General features: G+C 37.5%; 2 protein-coding genes across 2 annotated transcripts in view; both read right to left on the bottom strand.

Annotated features, from left to right (window-relative positions):
• The window catches only part of MEPE (matrix extracellular phosphoglycoprotein), a 32,537-nt gene extending 22,538 nt beyond the window's left edge, over positions 1 to 9,999 (bottom strand). The window contains exons 1-2 of the mRNA XM_060147555.1: positions 9,963 to 9,999; positions 6,339 to 6,401 (exon numbers count right to left, since the gene is read on the bottom strand). The gene's annotated coding sequence lies outside the window, so the exon portion shown is untranslated. The remainder of the gene's footprint in view (positions 1 to 6,338; positions 6,402 to 9,962) is intronic.
• IBSP (integrin binding sialoprotein) lies at positions 1,896 to 10,332 on the bottom strand. Its single transcript, XM_060147556.1, has 6 exons — positions 10,279 to 10,332; positions 10,138 to 10,188; positions 9,963 to 10,040; positions 6,339 to 6,401; positions 2,992 to 3,165; positions 1,896 to 2,429 (listed from the first exon to the last, which is right to left on the bottom strand). Exons 1-6 carry the CDS (start codon positions 10,330 to 10,332, stop codon positions 1,896 to 1,898), a joined length of 954 nt encoding a protein of 317 aa, XP_060003539.1.
• Positions 10,333 to 18,201: the final 7,869 nt, after the last annotated feature.

Raw genomic sequence — 18,201 nt, 5'->3', positions numbered from 1 at the left:
GATGGAGAAAGGAAGGGACTGGAGAGGAGAGAGGTGATGATCTGAGTAGCTCGTAATGGGTCGGACTCTAAACAGCAACCCACTGAGTATACTCCACATGTAGGAGGTGAGGGAACAAAGACTAGGGAAGGAAATTCATTTACTCTCGATAACACCATCATTCAAGCCCACCTAACTCCAGGGCTCGTGCATTTTGCACAATACCAGTCTACCTATATAGAAAGGTATACCAAAATACCTGAAAAATATCAGAGGATCCTTGCTTTGAAAATATTCTTTAGGGCTCAAGTCATAAAAAAACATAGTTGGTTCTAAGAAAATTGTGATAGAGGACGTCTCGTTTTTTCAGCAATGCCTTATCGTTAGAGATTTCCTGCCCACTCATGGCTCAACATCCATTCCTGATGAATATGCACTAATGAATATAGCATTCCTAATGAATATACGCTAATGGTCAAGAGAACAGATCCTAAAGCTAGGCTGCTGCTTTGACGTTGTGACCTGGTGCAAGATGCTCAACCTCTTTGTACCTCAGCCCCTTTGTCAATAACATGGGCGATAACAATAAAACCTAGCTGACAGTTTTGTGAGGGTTAAATGAGTTAGCAATAAATTACATTATTGGAATAATTGGGAAAATTTGAATATGGACTGTGTACTAGAAAATATTATCATATCTAGGTTGAATTTCTTGAGAATGAGAATAAGAATGGTATGGCAGCCATGTCGGAGAATTCCTTGTTCTAATACTAAATGCTGAAGTGTTTAGGGGTGAACATTGTGATGCCGTGACGTCTGCAATCACTCTTGGCACTCTTCATATATATATGAAGAGAGGCACACAGAAATAGAGATAAATATGGCAAAATGTTAACCATGGGTGAATTTAGGTGCTCATGTACTAGCCTTCCAACTTCTCTGAAGGCTTGGCATTTTTCAAAATAAAGAGTAAGGAGATGATGGGTTGATGTTTGTGCATATGTATAAGAGTTTTCTACCCCATCCCACTGCTATGCCACCTAGAACCAAATCAATAGGAGTAGGGCTGCCAGATGTAACACAGGACAGTCAATTAAACTTGAATTTCAGATAATGAATCATTTATTTAGTATAAATATGTCCCAAATATTTCACAAATGCCAACTATTGCATAGAGCATACCTATACTAAAAAGTTACTCATTGTTTATCTGAAATTCAAATTTAACTAGGCATCCTACATTTTTATTTGTCAAATCTGGCAACTCTAATAAAAGCTGTTTATTTCCCTGATATATGTGACTGAGCCCGCCCACAAGCATTTCAAAATCTTAGTTATGTTGATTTATCCATGAAAAAGATGTCTATCGTCCTTCTTAGTTTTAAACCATAGAGGAAGTAAGCTTTCATACTTTAGCTGAATCGTCATCCCACTGGTCTCACTTTTTTTCATTCTGAATCTGTCATTTTTCTTCTTAATTATAACACATTTGAAGGATTGCATTTTTATTTGTGATAAAACCCATAGATAGAATATACATACAGGTCACATCAAAATACATGAGGATGATAATTAAACCTAATATACAGTGATGGATAGGTAGTGTGATTAGAGAACTACACATTTATTGTATACAGTGTTACTGATGTCAATGAATCTCTTCTAAGAAGCACCGCTCGAACAAAGGGTATGTTTTAGCCATCAGCGCAAACACGTTAAAAACACTATTTATAGAACTACAACCTCAAAATATTCAGTCACACACGATCTCATGCATTGGTTAACCACTTTGGAACGGCAGCACCATTCCACATTATAATATGCACATTTGTTATATTGCACCTTCCTGAGTTGAACTTTGAAAACGGTAACCACACAAAGTGCCGGAACGGATGAATTCATCCCAGTCTAGGCCTTCACTGGTGGTAGTAGTAATCTTGACCGTCATAGCCGTCGTAGCTCCGCCCTTTATAGTAGCTGTACTCATCCTCATAGGCTCGGTAATTGTCCCCACGAGGTTCTCCATTTTCATTTTCGTAGATTTCATATCCATTGTCGTACTCATTGGTGCCTGTTTGTTCATACTCCCCCTCATATCCAGGGGTGGTAGTTTCCCCAGATGGTGGTGGGGTAGTTCCGTAGATCTCCTGGGGTGGAGCTGTAGGTTCAAATCCACCATTCGGAGAGGTAGTTGCCTTAGAGCCACCATTGTCCTGGCCTCCAGCCACTGTGGTTCCTTCTGCATTGGCTTCGGTGACATCTTCTTCGCCTTCTTCCTCTCCATTGTCCCCACCGCTGCTGCCGTGGCCATTGTCTATCTCTGTGCTGTTGGCGCTAGTGCCATTTACGCCCTGCTCATTATCATCCACTTCTGCTTCATTTTCATTTTCTTCCCCTCCTTCTTCATCACTTTCCTCCTCTTTTGTAGCCTTCTTTCCTATATCCCCAGCCTATAAGGGAAAGTTTGAAGGAATCCAAATTTAGGTGTGAAAAACATAAAACTTAAGGCCATTATTTCATCCAACATAGGCTGTACTGACAGCGTTGTCCTACATGTAATTCTTAATTGAAGCCAATTTAAGTTACCAAAGAATTGGTGGGTTTTTAAAAATTCAGAATTAGTACCTTTGTCATTGGGTTTTGAGGGAGAAAAAAGGTACCTGATAAAATAAGTCTCTGTGGGAGATGCTTTCTATAGCTTTGCTACTCACTTTCTCTGTCTTGGAATCCTCTTCCCAGAAATGCTATGGCATCTCTCAGGACCTTTTATCCATTGCTAAGATGCTTCTCCTTAGTCTTCTGTGATAATATTGAAAGTCAGTATAAGAACATGGAAAGAGAACTTCCATGGGAAAAACCTTTCCTTATTTGTAAACAGGGACATTGTACCTGCTCTTACTTTTTCATTGAGTTAATGATGATAATATAAAATACTGTGTGTAGAGTGTCAGGATAACCTCAGACTTTAGTAAAGCAATGAGAGCAGATTGAACATCTTGGAGGAATTGTTACCTGCGTGGGAAGCTGGGTGGCAGCTAGACCTATATACCCTGTTCCAGGTGCGGTCTCCTCTCCGTAACCAAGTGTGGTAATGGAAAGGGTGGTGTTCTCAGCCTCTGACTCTTCGTCTTCATTTCCCTCAGAATCTTCATTCTCTTCATTGTTTTCTTCTTCATTTGAAGTCTCCTGGGGTAAGTGTCCAGAGCAAGAACATTTATGTAAGCTAGAAGATAACTCAAGGTTTGTTGTAGTCGTGAACCATTATTGGAAAGAACGTCCTCCGTATCCCTCCACCAGCTTGTCACCCAGTGTTGACAGTTCTGCTTCCTCTTGTGCCATTTGCACCTCTCACTTCTCAGAACTCAATTCAAAGTTTTCTCATACTATTTACCTCACTATAGCATGTTTTAGATATTTATGTATTCCATTTAATCAATGCAAAAATATTTGTGTAATAATTTCAGCATATCTGACTCTATGGTATCATACAGTACATAGCTTAGGCTCTGGAAGTCTTGTTAATAGCTGCTACGACATGACAGTTCATTAATTATTGTATTTGCTGACAAATGAGCTGAGAACTTTATACCTATTTTTAAATTCCTTAGAGCAGTCTTTTAAGGTAGGGTTGTAACTCACACCCTTTAGAAAAGGAAAGTGAGCTCAGAAAAGTTAAATAACGTGTTTAAAGTCTCACAGTAAGTGATGAAACTGTATCTTTCTAATTAAAAAAAAAACAAAAACAAACCTGGGCCCTTTCTGTGCACTGTGACGTTTTTGATGACAAGGAGGATTTATGTGAATTGTCCACACTATACCTAGGATATTTTTTCAGAAAAGAATTCCTTATAGAAGCCCCTCTCTTCAAACAAGTTGATTGCATGTCGTGTTTACTATCAAAAAGAAGTGAATGTATTTCATTTACTTTCAGGAGTATTTAAAGAAAAAGAGACATATTAAATTCAAAATCCATCTGCCAATATATAAGCCAGTTTTGAGATGTGGGCAGTATTCAAAAGATGTCAGGCATTTGACACACAATTTTTCTGTGCAAAGAAGAAATCAAACACTCCAAGAAATCCTTAGCGATATATTATGTTATTGCAGGAAGATGTTTTTTAAAAATTACTACTCCTCAATGAATGTTATTATCATCTTTAACATTTTACTATGTTGCCTTTTCTCCATGTTGTTAGGCAATTGTTTGTTGATCGAGGTAACCTCTCAAAGTAATTCATAGCTAATATTGAAAGTCAGGAATTCATACACAGAATTTATTTACTTTAAATGAGTACTGGAAAACTGAATTTATTTCAATGTGTTTTTCAAGAGATTGTGGAGGTCACATGCAAAAGAATATATGCTGTATGATTCCATACATGTATGTATGTGTGTGTGTGTGTGTGTGTGTGTGTGTGTGTGTGTGTGTATATATATATATGGAACACAAAAAGAGCCAGAAACAATCTATCTGTTAGGAGTCAACATAGCAGTTGCCTTTGGTGGTGGTTGATTAACAGAGGGAATGGAGCACAAAACATGTGCTGCTTTTTTCTGTGGGTGCTGGTTACCCTTAAGTGCTCAATTTCTGAAATTTCAGTCATCTCTAAACTTATGATAATTGTGTTATGTACATTATATTTCAATAAAAGTTTTATAAATGTGAGACTGAATAATTTAGGAGAGGGGAAAAAATGTATGATCACCAAATAGAAGATATGCCTAAGCACCTTCTCATGGGAATACAATTCCTGGAGACTCTGTATTTAATCTGAATTGCCAGTGACATTTTCAGGAAGAGACGGGGACAAAAGAGGTTCTAAACTCTCTTCAGGATGGAAGACTCCCAGGTTTCTTCATCCAGTTTTCCACTCTCACTTTGAATGAATGGTCTTTGGAGCATTTATTCCTCTGAAGTTTCAAAACCAAACCACCAAATATTGACTGGGCACTATATATGTATAAGAAACTGGGCTGGGCAGTGTGAAGAGATGCAAAAGAGAGTACAGCACTGTTGACCCTCAAAGCAAGGATTGTTACCTATGGCCTCTAGTCTCCTGGGTCATGGGGAGTTTGCAGATAAGTTCTGGGAGGACCAGAAATGTTCAGAGATATCAAGTACGTGAAATTTCATCAGAATTCTAAAGGAACCTTAATGTTTCTCCATCCCAACCACCATCGTAACAAATGAAGAACCACTGTCAAAAGATATGCAGTCTAACTGGGAAATCTAGCTGGTAAGGCAATTTTACAATCTCTGTACAGCAAGCAGCTGTAGTTAAATGGATTACCCTAGCTTAGTTCTTGTGTAAGATCGCTATGTGGAACTCCAGGCAAAATGTTGTGGGATTTAGTAGGTGGCATTTTTCCTGGTACTGGCTTGACATTCTTGTAAGGTACCCCTTTAAAAGCTATTAGGATAAATTGTGGTACTAAAAAAGTTACTTTTATGGTTAAAAAAAAATCAGACTAATTATGCGTCACTTTTAAAGTTCCCACACCATTTTGTTTTCAAGAGAGCAGACGTTTATCCATTTTGAGCAGGCATTTTGATCCATTTTAGACTGTCATTGTCCCTTCATAAATAGCATCTAAGAATACCTGAATTTAGAAGGTTCCCAAACCAGTGGATAGCTATAATTGACTACCCAGGAAAATGTACCTAATTACTATGTTTCTATGGGCAAGAATGTCAGTTATAAACATGTTAGCACAATTTCCAAGTTATATAGATGAATTTTAGCCATGAACTATACTAATTTGTAGTACTATATAGGAAGGTATTTATACATCTTGAGCATTTGCATTTCTATGAAAACATGAATTTTATTAGTAGACAAAAAGACATATAAAATTCCAATCAGAAAGAACAGCCCTACTTTGTGAGTCAAGAAAGGCAGATGAACCACAATAACACTGTAGAGGATATGAGATTAGCTTTCTTATACTACCCACTGATTAAACTGAATTTTTAAAGTTTAGTCATTAAAACAAGTATTGCACTAAGTTTAGGATTATTGTATATTTGTCTTTTACCATCGTGCTCTATCCGCCTAAATGTAAATAATACTTTCTTTCCTCCTCTCCGAATTTACATTTCTTCCAGTTAAAATAGAGATACTTTTGTATTCATATACAACTTACACGTAACTTTATCCCCAAACTGTAATAGTGTTTTAAGCAGGTCATTTTATTTAATCCTCATTTAAATAATATCCTCCTTGTCCAAAATAGAAGGCTGTGGGCAGTTGGTAACCTGGCAATGTCTGTTTGCTGAGTGTAGACTACAGGAGACTAGTTTTCTATTTGTCTTTTGTGCTGCCTGGTTCGCTATGAAAAAACCTGCAGAAATTCCTTACCTTTTCTTCCTCCTCTTCTGAGCTCTCACCATTTTCATTTTCTTCAGATAAGTCACTACTGCTCTAAAAAAAAATGTATGCATGAATTCATAGACATATGAATATATAAGTACATACATATTTATTTACTTAGAACAGTTCTCATGCTACTGTGAGAAAGATATGAGGAGATTGGACATCTGCAAAACAAGGTTAGAGAGAAAGGGGCATTTTACAGTGATCGAGATAGGCATTGAAATATTCCATTTTTAACCTCGAAAGCATTGACAGTGTGTTGAAATATTTTGTACGTAAAAACGAGAGCAATGAATGGCAGAATGGCTTAGCTCTGAGAGAATGAGAATTATCTGGTCCAGTTTTTTTATTTTACAAAGAAGGAATCTAAGCCCACACGGTTGTGAATTCTCCAACCAGTTCAAGGCAAGTCTTGAGCTAAAACATCGATCTCATTGTTTTATTTTCTTTATAAAATATGAATGAAATGATAACTAGGCTTTTTACAAAATGTAAGTTGTTACTGGATGATTTTCATAAATAATGAGCTCTCTTGGTGAATTTAACTTAGAATTTGACTTGAAATTAAATTTGCATATAAGTTTTAGTACCTTTTAATCTAATTAAAGCTAATGCCTAAAATGAAGTGTGTGTGTGTGTGTGTGTGTGTGTGTGTGTGTGTGTGTGTGTAAAGTTATATAAGAGAAAAATTCATTTACTCATTTAGGAAATTTATGAGTACCATTCCTCTAAAAAGCTCAATATTGAATGAGAATAAATTAAACCAAGGAGTCTGCATATAAAAATAAAATTATAAGTTAATGAGCTTTGCTACTTTTTAAAAGGAAAGGTATATCTAAACATCTGTTATCTGAGCCTTTAAGACAGTGGAGGAGATTTTTCCTCTTTCTCCCAATGTTAATCCAAATTGAACTTTCCTTCTTTCTTCTGCAACCACTCCTTAGTGACACTAAGCATACGAGTAGATACCTAACTTAAGATTCTGTCATTTTCTGCTCTGCAAATTTATCTTTGATTCTGGTGACTCAGTTAAGTACCATCGGTCTTAGAAAACATAGCTGCGGAAGAACCTTAGGGTTAGAGATCAACATGAGGGAATATTCATGTCCCAACCCCGCTCAGGGCTCTCCCTGTTGGGCTCATTCTTCAGATGGCCAAGCCATCCACCCAAGGAAAGGAATGCTTGTCTCCTTGAGCCAAGAATAATCTTGGGTGGAAAAGAGAATAATTAGACCTGCTCTTCCACTGCTATGACCTTAATGGCTGTGCCTCCCCTAGCCCAGAGGTGAATAAAGCATTAGATTCTATTGGAACTATTTCTGTTTGTTAGTTAAATTATATAGAGAGGACAGCATACTTTGTCTCAATGGGAATGTTTTAGTCATTTTACAAGCTTTCCTTACCTCTAGCTTTCATCTTACTCCAACCATTTCACTCTTCAATTAGTATCTACAGTGAGGACAGTTTTAAAACTGCATGAAATGCCTTGAAGACTTAGCATTTCTTATTTTCCTTTCTTTCATTTACACCTTATTACCAACTTGTCAATAAGTCTTATTGATTCTTCTGGAAGTCTTTCATATACTCCTTCCAACTTCTATCCCTACTGCATTTATTCACTTCCAAAATATATATTCCAGGCACTGTACTGAGAATGAAGGTCGTAGCAAGAGAGGAAGTTGGAAGTATGGGCAGTTCCCCATGTCAAGTACTGTGATAACTGAGATGAGTCTGATGAAAGAAATTTAAGATAAAGTCCCTGCTGTCTAAGAGTTCACACACGAACCAAATATCATTTTAATCATAAAAAAACAATTTCCTCAGTTAAAAATGCTTAGGGTGTTAAGCTTATTGATACTTACATTTCTGTAGCCAAGCAGATAAGCTACAATGGACTGACAGCCTTGCAATCAACATAAGCTATTTCATGCAAGTTGGTATTTTAGAAAAGATTATATATAAACACAGATCAGTTTGAATAAAACACGAACTTCAAAGCCAGTGCAGCTTAATGCATTTGGGGGTGATAATCTGGGCACTAAATACTTAACAGACTTACGGAAATAAATAATAAGGAGCTATGGAAACATATAAGTAGACATGTAAGGAGAAAAATCTTGGAAGTCAAACTTTGTAAAGTGGGATGATAGATCATCAATACTAGATCAGACTGTTGGATCAGGAGATATATTTTATTGGATTATATTTTGAAACAACTGTCTTATTTACAAATTCTACATTGGTTGAGATAAATCTATCTGCATATAATCTGTAGAAATTTTGTATATTAAAGATCTGCTTAAAAATCTGTGAACTTTGGGTCTATCAGTAAGGAAAAATATTACCTCTCCTATTATCTTTTCACTACAGACATTTGAATTGGGCCACACGTAGATATCTATAAAAATGTTTAGGTGGGAATACCTCCAAGTATATGATATTTTAGAAAAGTTGAAGAGGTAGTCCGAAACGTAAATGTATTATCATTTCCATTTAAGTTTAAGAAAGACAACAAAGTTTCCAATGAGCAATGTTTATTTATGGGCAAACCAAAGAATGGAAGGCAATTCTGAAAACCCACAACTCTTGTATCATTGGTGCTCATATTTCTGTGGCCATACACATTCCCCATAATTATTATGGTGCTAGAAATACTTTAAGATGATCATTTCCTCCCATTGTATGAGTTGGAAGTGGGTTAACCCAACATATGGCAGGATACTGTGCCAAGCCACCGTGCTAAGGCATCGTTTTCAGCGGCCTTACTGCTTTTAGTGTCTCAGGAGACGGGGGTCAGATGGTGCATAATTGGTGCCCTGAGCCCAGACTGTATAGTAATAAAAATAGCACAATTCTGGTTTGTTGTCTATTTAAAATCAGCACCACACCCTCTAGTTTTCAGAACCCTCTTCACAGGTAACTCAGTAAAAACAGAAATTCTTATTTTTAGTGTTTAGTTATTTTCTGTTTGTTTGTTTACAGGTTTTAAGGATGTTTTGTTTTTCTCACGAGGTGTTTAGTTTGCTTCATGAATTTCTCTCTTTCCTCTGCATTCTTGAGCTACACTTTCCATTAAAGTTATGCTCCAGTATGCTGTATTGTTCTAGTGAACTACACAGGTCAAAGGTTAAGAAACTCTTCAGCAAACCAGTGGTTATCAGGAATTTTTTTAATGCTCTTTGTTGTTTATGAAGTCAATTTTTTCTCCTAAATTAAAAGCGTCTGAATTATTGGATATAAAACAGTTATATGACTGTATAATACGGCAATTAGTGGCCTTATCACTGACTTAAATGTCAACAACTGATAAAATTGTCCACTTTCGTCAGTGAATTAGACAAAACACCTGAACCCAATGTTCTGCAGTGTGTGCTTTCATGATGTCACTCTAGACTGGGCCCAAGTGAGTTTACTCTCTATGTGTGTGGCTCTGCTTTACAAGAAAACCTTAGGAATAAATTTTATTTTATTATATTAAAAACAAACTGCTTGTAGTCAGTGGTCTTTCTGGCTGAATTTCAGGGAGAGTTGAATTTAGGTGTTTTACAGTTAAATTTGATTCCCTTTCAATTGTAATGGGTGAGAAGGAAAATTAAGTTGTACACTTACCTGAACTGGAAATCGTTTTAGAGGAGGATAAAAGTAGGCGTGCTTGTAAAGGTAATATCGGGGCCTGTACTTATAGACCTGCATGAACACAATAAATGGTACATTCATGTTTCATGTGCAGTAAGTCTAGAGGGAGTGTAGTCAAGCCAAGGAAGTATATGCTAAGGTGAATTACCCCATTTTCTTCAGAATCTTCTAATTTGCCCCTTCGATGCAAATTTTTCGTCTGTTTAAAAGAGCATTTAATTATTACATATTCTCTCAATACAAAAAGACAGAAATGGAAATAACCATAGGTTTTGAATAAAGAACTTACTGAGAGAGCACAGGCCATTCCCAAAATGCTGAGCAAAACTAAAGCTGTCTTCATTTTGCTTCTGGAATGAATGAAGTGGTAAAGTTAATGAGTAAAACTAAGAAGGTACCCTTTTTTGCTTATACTAAGCGATGTATTTAATTGTTTTCATTTTTGTCCAATTAGAGTTTTGACTAAGTAGGACCAAATTTCTGCTTTTGTTCTCAAATTGTTCCTTCTGTGTAAGTGGTAGAAGACTGACTTTATCCATCTATTTGAATAATCATGAGTTCCGTATTTGGTTTTAACCTGTCTGCTCTGATTTGTCAGTGGAAGACCATTTCACTGCCACAGGCTTGCATGTTCAGTGTGCTTCATGTTGGGGCGTGGAAGCCTCCTGATGCCCTTGACGTAGAAACATTAGCTAGTGCAGTTAGATGACCTGTTTGTTTTGTTTATAATTAAAAACTAAGCAAAAACTGAATACATTCAGATGGTTGCTTTTATGCCAATTATCCTACAGGCTGTTTCCAGCTTCTCTATAGCTTCTGAAGTAAAAGTTTGTTTGTGGGCTTCCCTGGTGACGCAGTGGTTGAGAGTCCACCTGCCGATGCAGGGGACACGGGTTCGTGCCCCGGTCCGGGAGGATCCCACATGCCGCGGAGCGGCTGGGCCCGTGAGCCATGGCCGTTGAGCCTGCACGTCCGGAGCCTGTGCTCCGCGGCGGGAGAGGCCACAACAGTGAGAGGCCCGCGTACCACACAAAAAAAATAATAATAATAATAAAAAGTTTGTAAAATGTAGGCTAGGAGTCATTTTCCCGTGGATATCTTAGAATACTTGATATTTTTTATGTGTATGAAAATATCCATGACATGTGAAGTATTATTCTCATAACATGTAGCACCCAAATTCCATGTTTAAGGATGATTCTATGAGAAGAGTTATCAGAGTTCATCGTGGGATATCAGGGGGACATTTCCTCAAGTTACATTGTTCTCCAGCTCCATTTAAGCTTTCCATCACTGATGTGAGAGGTTGTCATGGAATGGATGTGGGGCTCTCCAAGGTCAGGGTGATAGTCGTGATGGAGACTTCAGTTTTATGGAAGAATTGAAGATGTAACTGTCAGAATAGGAATACATTGTGAACAGTCCTGGGGTTTGCAGCCAGGCCAAGATCTCAGTTCCACATAGATTCCTCATAGGTAAAAGGAAAGCGATTGTGAAATCGAATCTTAATTTTATTCTATTTGATAAAATCCTATTTTAATAGAAGTTGAACAAACTTAGCTGAAAGCCACTAACACCCAGCACTTGCACTGACAAACACATTTAACTGAGAGTGCTTTCTCCTCCAGAGTGACAGTTTGGGCAACATTTTAGGAGCAATATGTAATGGTAATGGGAATTTCTCCATAAACACACTGGGAAAAGTAATATTTAACATGTATGAAACACATGTCATATACTATACACTGAAGGTAGATTCTGCATTTTATCGTCACTAGCCACAATTTATTGCATCCTTATTGAGTATCTGACGCTAAAATAAACATTACACAGAGTAAGGCTAGAGCCCTGGAGAAGCTGTCTGGGGTCCTCTGTCACCTCTCTTTGTGGCAGAGTGGGTCTTTGATTTTGATGCCTGAAAACTGGCTCACCATCCTGTCTACTTTAGCAAAAGTTCTTGATGGCCACGCGGGGATAAAGTGGTTTCCCCTAAAGGAGACCCATCTGTCTAAGAAGCTCTCATTGCTGCTGAGGGGCTCTGAACAATACTTTGACCTTGGCCGCCCATGATGGAGCCCATCAACAAACAGGAACATTATTGCTCTGCAGCTTTATGAAAAGAGTTGGAGTAATTACAATATCTTAAAGAGCTAAAAACTAAAATATGGAGAACCGTAGAAAGAGTTCAGAGTAGCAAATTTTCTCATTGCAAACCATAAAAACAACTAGATGAAAACACAACGGGAATAATATAAAAGGAAACAAGTGATTCATGTAGGTAGCAATTGGCTGCCTACATAAGTCTCATTTTATTTACTTTGTGATTCATCAAGAGCAAAGACCTCTATAGTGCCCACTACTAACCCAGACAACAATTAAAAACATTTTAAAGGATTGTTTTGAGAATCTAACTGCAAGTTTTTATTGGGAAGAGTATAAACTAACAACATCTCTTATTTCCCTAGTACTATGCATTTTTCCATTCTGCTTTTAGAGCTATAAGATATTAACACTTTGAAACCAAATATATAACATACTGTAAAATACTGTTTGAAGTACAGGTTAAGCATAATTGATGGAGAAATCAACATACATCGAGGCAGATTTGTAAATGCAAAACAGTATTTCAGTCAGATTACCTTGAATGCATCAGAATGAGTAAACAAATAGTACAGAGGTAGAAAGTAGGAAGCATAATTTTCTAGTTTATGTACATAATAATAAGAACTTATTTACATGCTTAGGTTAATAAACTCAGCCTTTTGGAAAGAATCTAAAACATGAGGTACTAGTTTAATGATAAACAAGTGTTAAATTACATAGCAATTCTATACAATGTGTTAATATCCATATTTAAATAAAAAGTTCAAAACCAAGCCCGGAGATGTGAAATGTGGCGTGTTTGATTTTAAGATAATCAAGTCGTCATATTAAACCCTACCCTTTTGCAGTCCTGGAGTGAGAAGGCAGGCTCCCAGGAGTGAGTGACACAGATTGAGTATTTCCTCTGCTCTCTCACTCACTCATTCACTTGCTCTTTCAGGCTATAAACTCTTCTTTGCCTTCCCACAGCCAATCACTGTCATTGTCAAGGTGATGTCAGAATGTGGATTCTCACCAGAAAACCCCCGAACTTCCACACTTTTTCAAGACACGAGCTCAGCTGAATAAACATGAACTGTGGTTCTAGTGCCAAGAGGTTTGCATTGTGGAATTTAATTGAAGGTTTAGATGAAGATGAATAGTTTGAGTTCTGAATATATATAATAATATACTGGATTTGAATTAAAATAAATAGCAAAAGATTTAACCATTTAAACATTTCATAATTATACAAATTTTCATTATGTTGAAAGGAAGGAAAACTTAACTATAATCAGATACAATCCTACATTATTAATTTAGTAAAAAAAAAGATACTAAATAATAAAGGAAAGAACCTGATAAACAAGTAATAATTTAATATCAATTATTTTATATTTTTTTCCTGAAATATGCTTCAGAGACTCATAAATTAAAATTGGTATAATTAAATGTCAGAATGTGTAAGATACATTTCCTGAAACATATTGCTGAGTATAAAGGTTTTACACTAAGTTTTTGAGGATTGTGCTACTGATACTAGCACAGTGTACCATACAGTGATGGTAAGTATGCCCTGGGTTGCATGGCTAGTAAATGGGGAATCTAGGGCTCAAAGTCAAGTCTGTCTAATTCTAGAGTCTACTTTTAATCACTATATATCCCTGCTGGCACATTCAGAAAACTTCGGTGATTCAGTAGATTGGAATATAGTGAGTGGAAGTAGGGACAGATGAGGATGGTCAGATAGGCAAAGACCAGATGAGGGAGTGGCCTTAGGCTGCACTAAGGAGTAGGGACTCCATCATGGAAATGAGAGAATTCCAAAGGGTTAAAGCAGAAAAACAATATATTTCGCTTTGCAAGTTGGAAAAATCTTTTGTTGATAAGGCAGAGCTGCGTTGAGGAAGGCAAGATTGTTATGGAGGAGAGGAGTTTCAAGAAGCTATTTTAGTGGTCCAGGAAAACAATGATAAAGGTCTAAACTAAAGCGGTAGCAGTGGGGATGGAAAGGATGGAACAAAGGAAAGCAATGTTAAATAGATAAAATTAACAGGACTTAGTAGAAGTAAGAGAAGTGGAGAAGCCGAGGATGATTTCTGGATTTAGGACTTGGGTAATTTTGAGAATGGTGCGGCCATATCTCATGCAATACCTAGCAGAGCAGTTGGTATACTATAATCAATCAGTTAAGTGATTAATAGTTAATAGTATAAGATATACTATCAAAGTTAATAGTATTAACTTTAATATTAAAGTTAATAGTATAAGATATAATAAAAGGAGTAGAGAACTGAGAATCAAAAGATTGAAAGTTTGTTCTATGAATATGTGAGTCACTCAACCCCAAGAAGTCTTCAGTTTAAGCCATCTTTTAAAAATAAGTGGATTTTCACTCCAAAAAAGACCCAGCCATTGCATTCCTCCATCACCTGTGAAGTGTTCTTCCCAAGCAATAGAACTTGACTCTGATGAAGCCTCTATATCTAGCAGATTATAGAAAATACAGGGAACAGAAGACTATGTAAAATGAAACCATTGGGATGCGTTCAGCCAAATCCAGAAAGTGGGAAACTTCATCAGACATATTACCTGGCTTCTATCTTATTAGCAGAAAAAATACAAAAGGAGGAAAGGGAAACTGTCGATTTAAGAGACTTCAGAACATAGACATATCTAGAGAAATTATGAAACAACTGGAGAAATGTTGAGTCCTGACTAGATATTTTCTGGTATTAAGAAATTGTTGTTAAGTTTTTAGGTATGATGATATTATTATTATTTTAAAAAGAATGCTCATCTTTTAGAGATTCAACCTAAAATACTCATGGATGAAACAGATATCTTGGGGTGGGGATGAAGATGAAACAAGGTTGGATATAAATTGATAATCATCGGGACTTCCCTGGTGGTGCAGTGGTTAAGACTGCGCTGCCAATGCAGGGGGCCTGGGTTCGATCCCTGGTCAGGGAACTAGATCCTATGTGCATGCCGCAACTAAGAGTTCGCATGTCACAACAAAGGAGCCCACCCGGCACAACCAAATAAATAAATATGTTTTAGAAAAAGGACTTCCCTGGTGGCACATGGTTAAGAATCCACCTGCCAATGCAGGGGACACAGGTTCGATCCCTGGTCCAGGAAGATCCCACATGCCACGGAGCAACCAAGCCCGTGCACCACAACTACTGAAGCCCGCACGCTCTAGGGCCTGCATGCCGCAACTAGTGAGCCTGTGTGCTATAACTACTGAAGCCCGCGTTCCTAGAGCCCATGCTCTGCAACAAGAGAAGCCACCGCAGTGAGAAGCCCACGCTTCTTGCAACGAAGAGCAGCCCCCGCTCGTCGCAACTAGAGAAAGCCCGCGCACAGCAACGAAGACCCAACGCAGCCAAAAAATAAATAAAATGTGATAATCATCAAATTGATGATTAGTCAATGCAGATTCATGACGCTATGCTCTTCACCTTTGCATATGTTTGAAGTGACCTATACAGGTTTTTTTTTAATGGAAATGATTGAACTAAGTGATCTCTAAGCCTTTTTCTATTTCTAATATTCTGTAATCTCTTACCTTCAATGAGTCATTTAAGCCTGATATATCCTTTCCAACAGCCCTATAGCTACTCTAAATTGACTAGATTTATTCATGCAAGTTTATTGGAACATTCTTTCTAAGAAGTAGTGCTAGAGGAAAAAAGAAACAAAACCAAAGATTCTTACTGCTTTTTGTTTTTGTTTTTTTTATAACTAGGGCTGTCCCAACACCTTTTGTTAAGGTCTCATCATCACAAGGGTCTTCCTTATTTAAACAGGCTGTTATGGACTGATTCTCTTAGATGGCATATGAACACACATTCGCATCATTGATGCCACAACCAAGTTTCACTGTGTGATGAGTCATGTCTGGAAAAACCCTACACTCGTTGTGATGTACTCTTCTTTCTTACTTGCTACATTTACTCAGTTACCAAATCTTATTAACACCACCTCCACAGTTTCTTTGAAATCCATCCTCCTCCCTCCTTTCTTGTTGCCTATGCCTTTGTTCAAGTCCTCATTACCTCTTGCCAGGTTAGAATATCAGTAGCAATATTCTAATTGTGAGCATGTTGCCTATTTCCCCTTACCAAAACTTCTGTGACCACAGGATTTAGAAGCAAAGATTGAACTGAAGTCCTGGTGCTGTCTCTTGCTAGCTTTTGACCTTGGGTAAGACTTGCTCAGCCCAAAAAGTCTGCCCCCAACTTTCCTTTCCAATATCGTTTATTACTTCTTGCCTGCTAGAATATATTTCAAGATGCTCTATATAGACTTATTAATAACTAAGTCTAAGAAGTAAATAAATACTTTTAAGACATATTTTCATGTGAAGTCTCTTAGCAGCTCTTAATTGAAATCTTAATAACCTAAAATTGTCTGGAATAAATGACAAAATTTCCTCTTTTCTATTAGAAAAATGCTAAAATTCCTGGCTATGCCAATATTCTAGTTCTTACTAAATCCTAAAGGGTTCCATATCTTTCTCTATGAAACCAAAAGGTAGTATGTAGTTTGGACAACAACCTTCACACCTATAGTGTTCTTCTCCTGAGCTACCTCACCGTCAGCCTGGTTGCTCTTTGATACTTCATCTTTGGACCCTTTTCTGCCCAATCTAAGGTGTCATACCTTTTAACACTAAGGTGTTAACCTTTTGATATTCGGTATGCATTTGCCCTCCATCCAAGCCTACCTATTCAACCTTTGCCTAGTTTTTCCATCAGTAAATCCCTGGATCTAGGACTTTATATAATCAGTCAATTGCTGTCACTCATTTAGTAAGCTTGGGTGGTGGGGTCCAAAAGAGACAGGTTTTTTCCTCTTAGAGCTTGTAATCTAGTCAAGCTCTCCCTCCCCTCTTCCCTCCCAGACCTCCACTGTTTATGTGAAAGTCAAGTAATGCTTTTCCTAACCCCACTCAATTTGCCAGCAAAACTTTCATGTATTCCATAGCCAGAAAAAACAAATACCAAACATGTACCTAATATAAATTCCTATTTAAGAACCATCATGTTCTCTTACTGTAATATTGTGCCCTTGTGTGGTAATGGTGGTGGTGATGTGTGTGTCTGTGTCATCTGTTTTTTATTGTGAGATTCTAGAGGGCAAGGACTGTATCTATTTAAATTGCTAGATACAGAGTCAGGAAAACCACATCTATGGTTATTTACGTGAGACTGATGTTCTCATAGATTTTGACATCAGGTGAACATTAATGAGATATATCAATTAATTCCTTGCACTTTGATAAAGAGACGGTGAAGATTAGCACACAATGCTATTAGCAGATAGTAGACTGAGGGCAGGGTACTTATAGACTGTTCTCTGTGACGTGGTTCCTGTCTCCAAGGGGAAGATTCTGAATTTGTTTGTCTCCTTCCATATCTTCTTTATTCAAGATTTGGGAGAAGTGAATGAAGGTTAAGTCTGGTTGTATCTCTCTACAACCTGCCCAGGTACTTCTCTTTCTACTTTGCCATCTGCTTCTACCTATTGGCTCTCTTTCACTGGAATTTTAATTTTCAAGTCTCTTTTATAAAACAAAGACCAAAAAAACCCTCCTTCCTCCATACACATTCCCACCCAGCTACTCACGTATTTCTCTCTTCCTCTTCCCAGTCAAATTTCTTGAGAGTTGTCAACATTTAATAACCCACCTTCTTCACCTTCTACTTGTTTCTCAGCCCACTACAGTATGGCCTCTGCCCCCATAACTCTGTAGAAACTTATCTCATAAAGGTTACCAATGACTTCATTCTGGTTAGTCAATGATTTCTTGCTGGTGAATTGCAATGGACACTTTTCAGTCACTTTCCTAGGTGGTGTCGGTAGCAGATACCACTGACTGTTTCCTCCTCTTTCAAAACTTCTACTTCCCTCCCGCATGCATCGTACTGCATTCTCCTGTTTCCTCTTCCCTCCCTGCCTCCTATTTCTCAGCTGCTCTTAAGTGCTCCTCTTTCTTTAGCTGTCTTTTGAATGTTGATATTTTCAGGGTTCTGTCCTTGTCCAGCTCCTCTTCACATTCTCCAGAGTCTCTCTGGATGAGCTCTTTCGTTCCCATGGCTTCACTTACCCATCTGCTGTT

The sequence above is a fragment of the Lagenorhynchus albirostris genome, chromosome 4 (assembly GCF_949774975.1).
Source record: "Lagenorhynchus albirostris chromosome 4, mLagAlb1.1, whole genome shotgun sequence".
In the NCBI taxonomy this organism is placed as follows: Eukaryota; Metazoa; Chordata; class Mammalia; order Artiodactyla; family Delphinidae; genus Lagenorhynchus; species Lagenorhynchus albirostris.
This window is presented reverse-complemented; position numbering and strand designations above follow the sequence as displayed.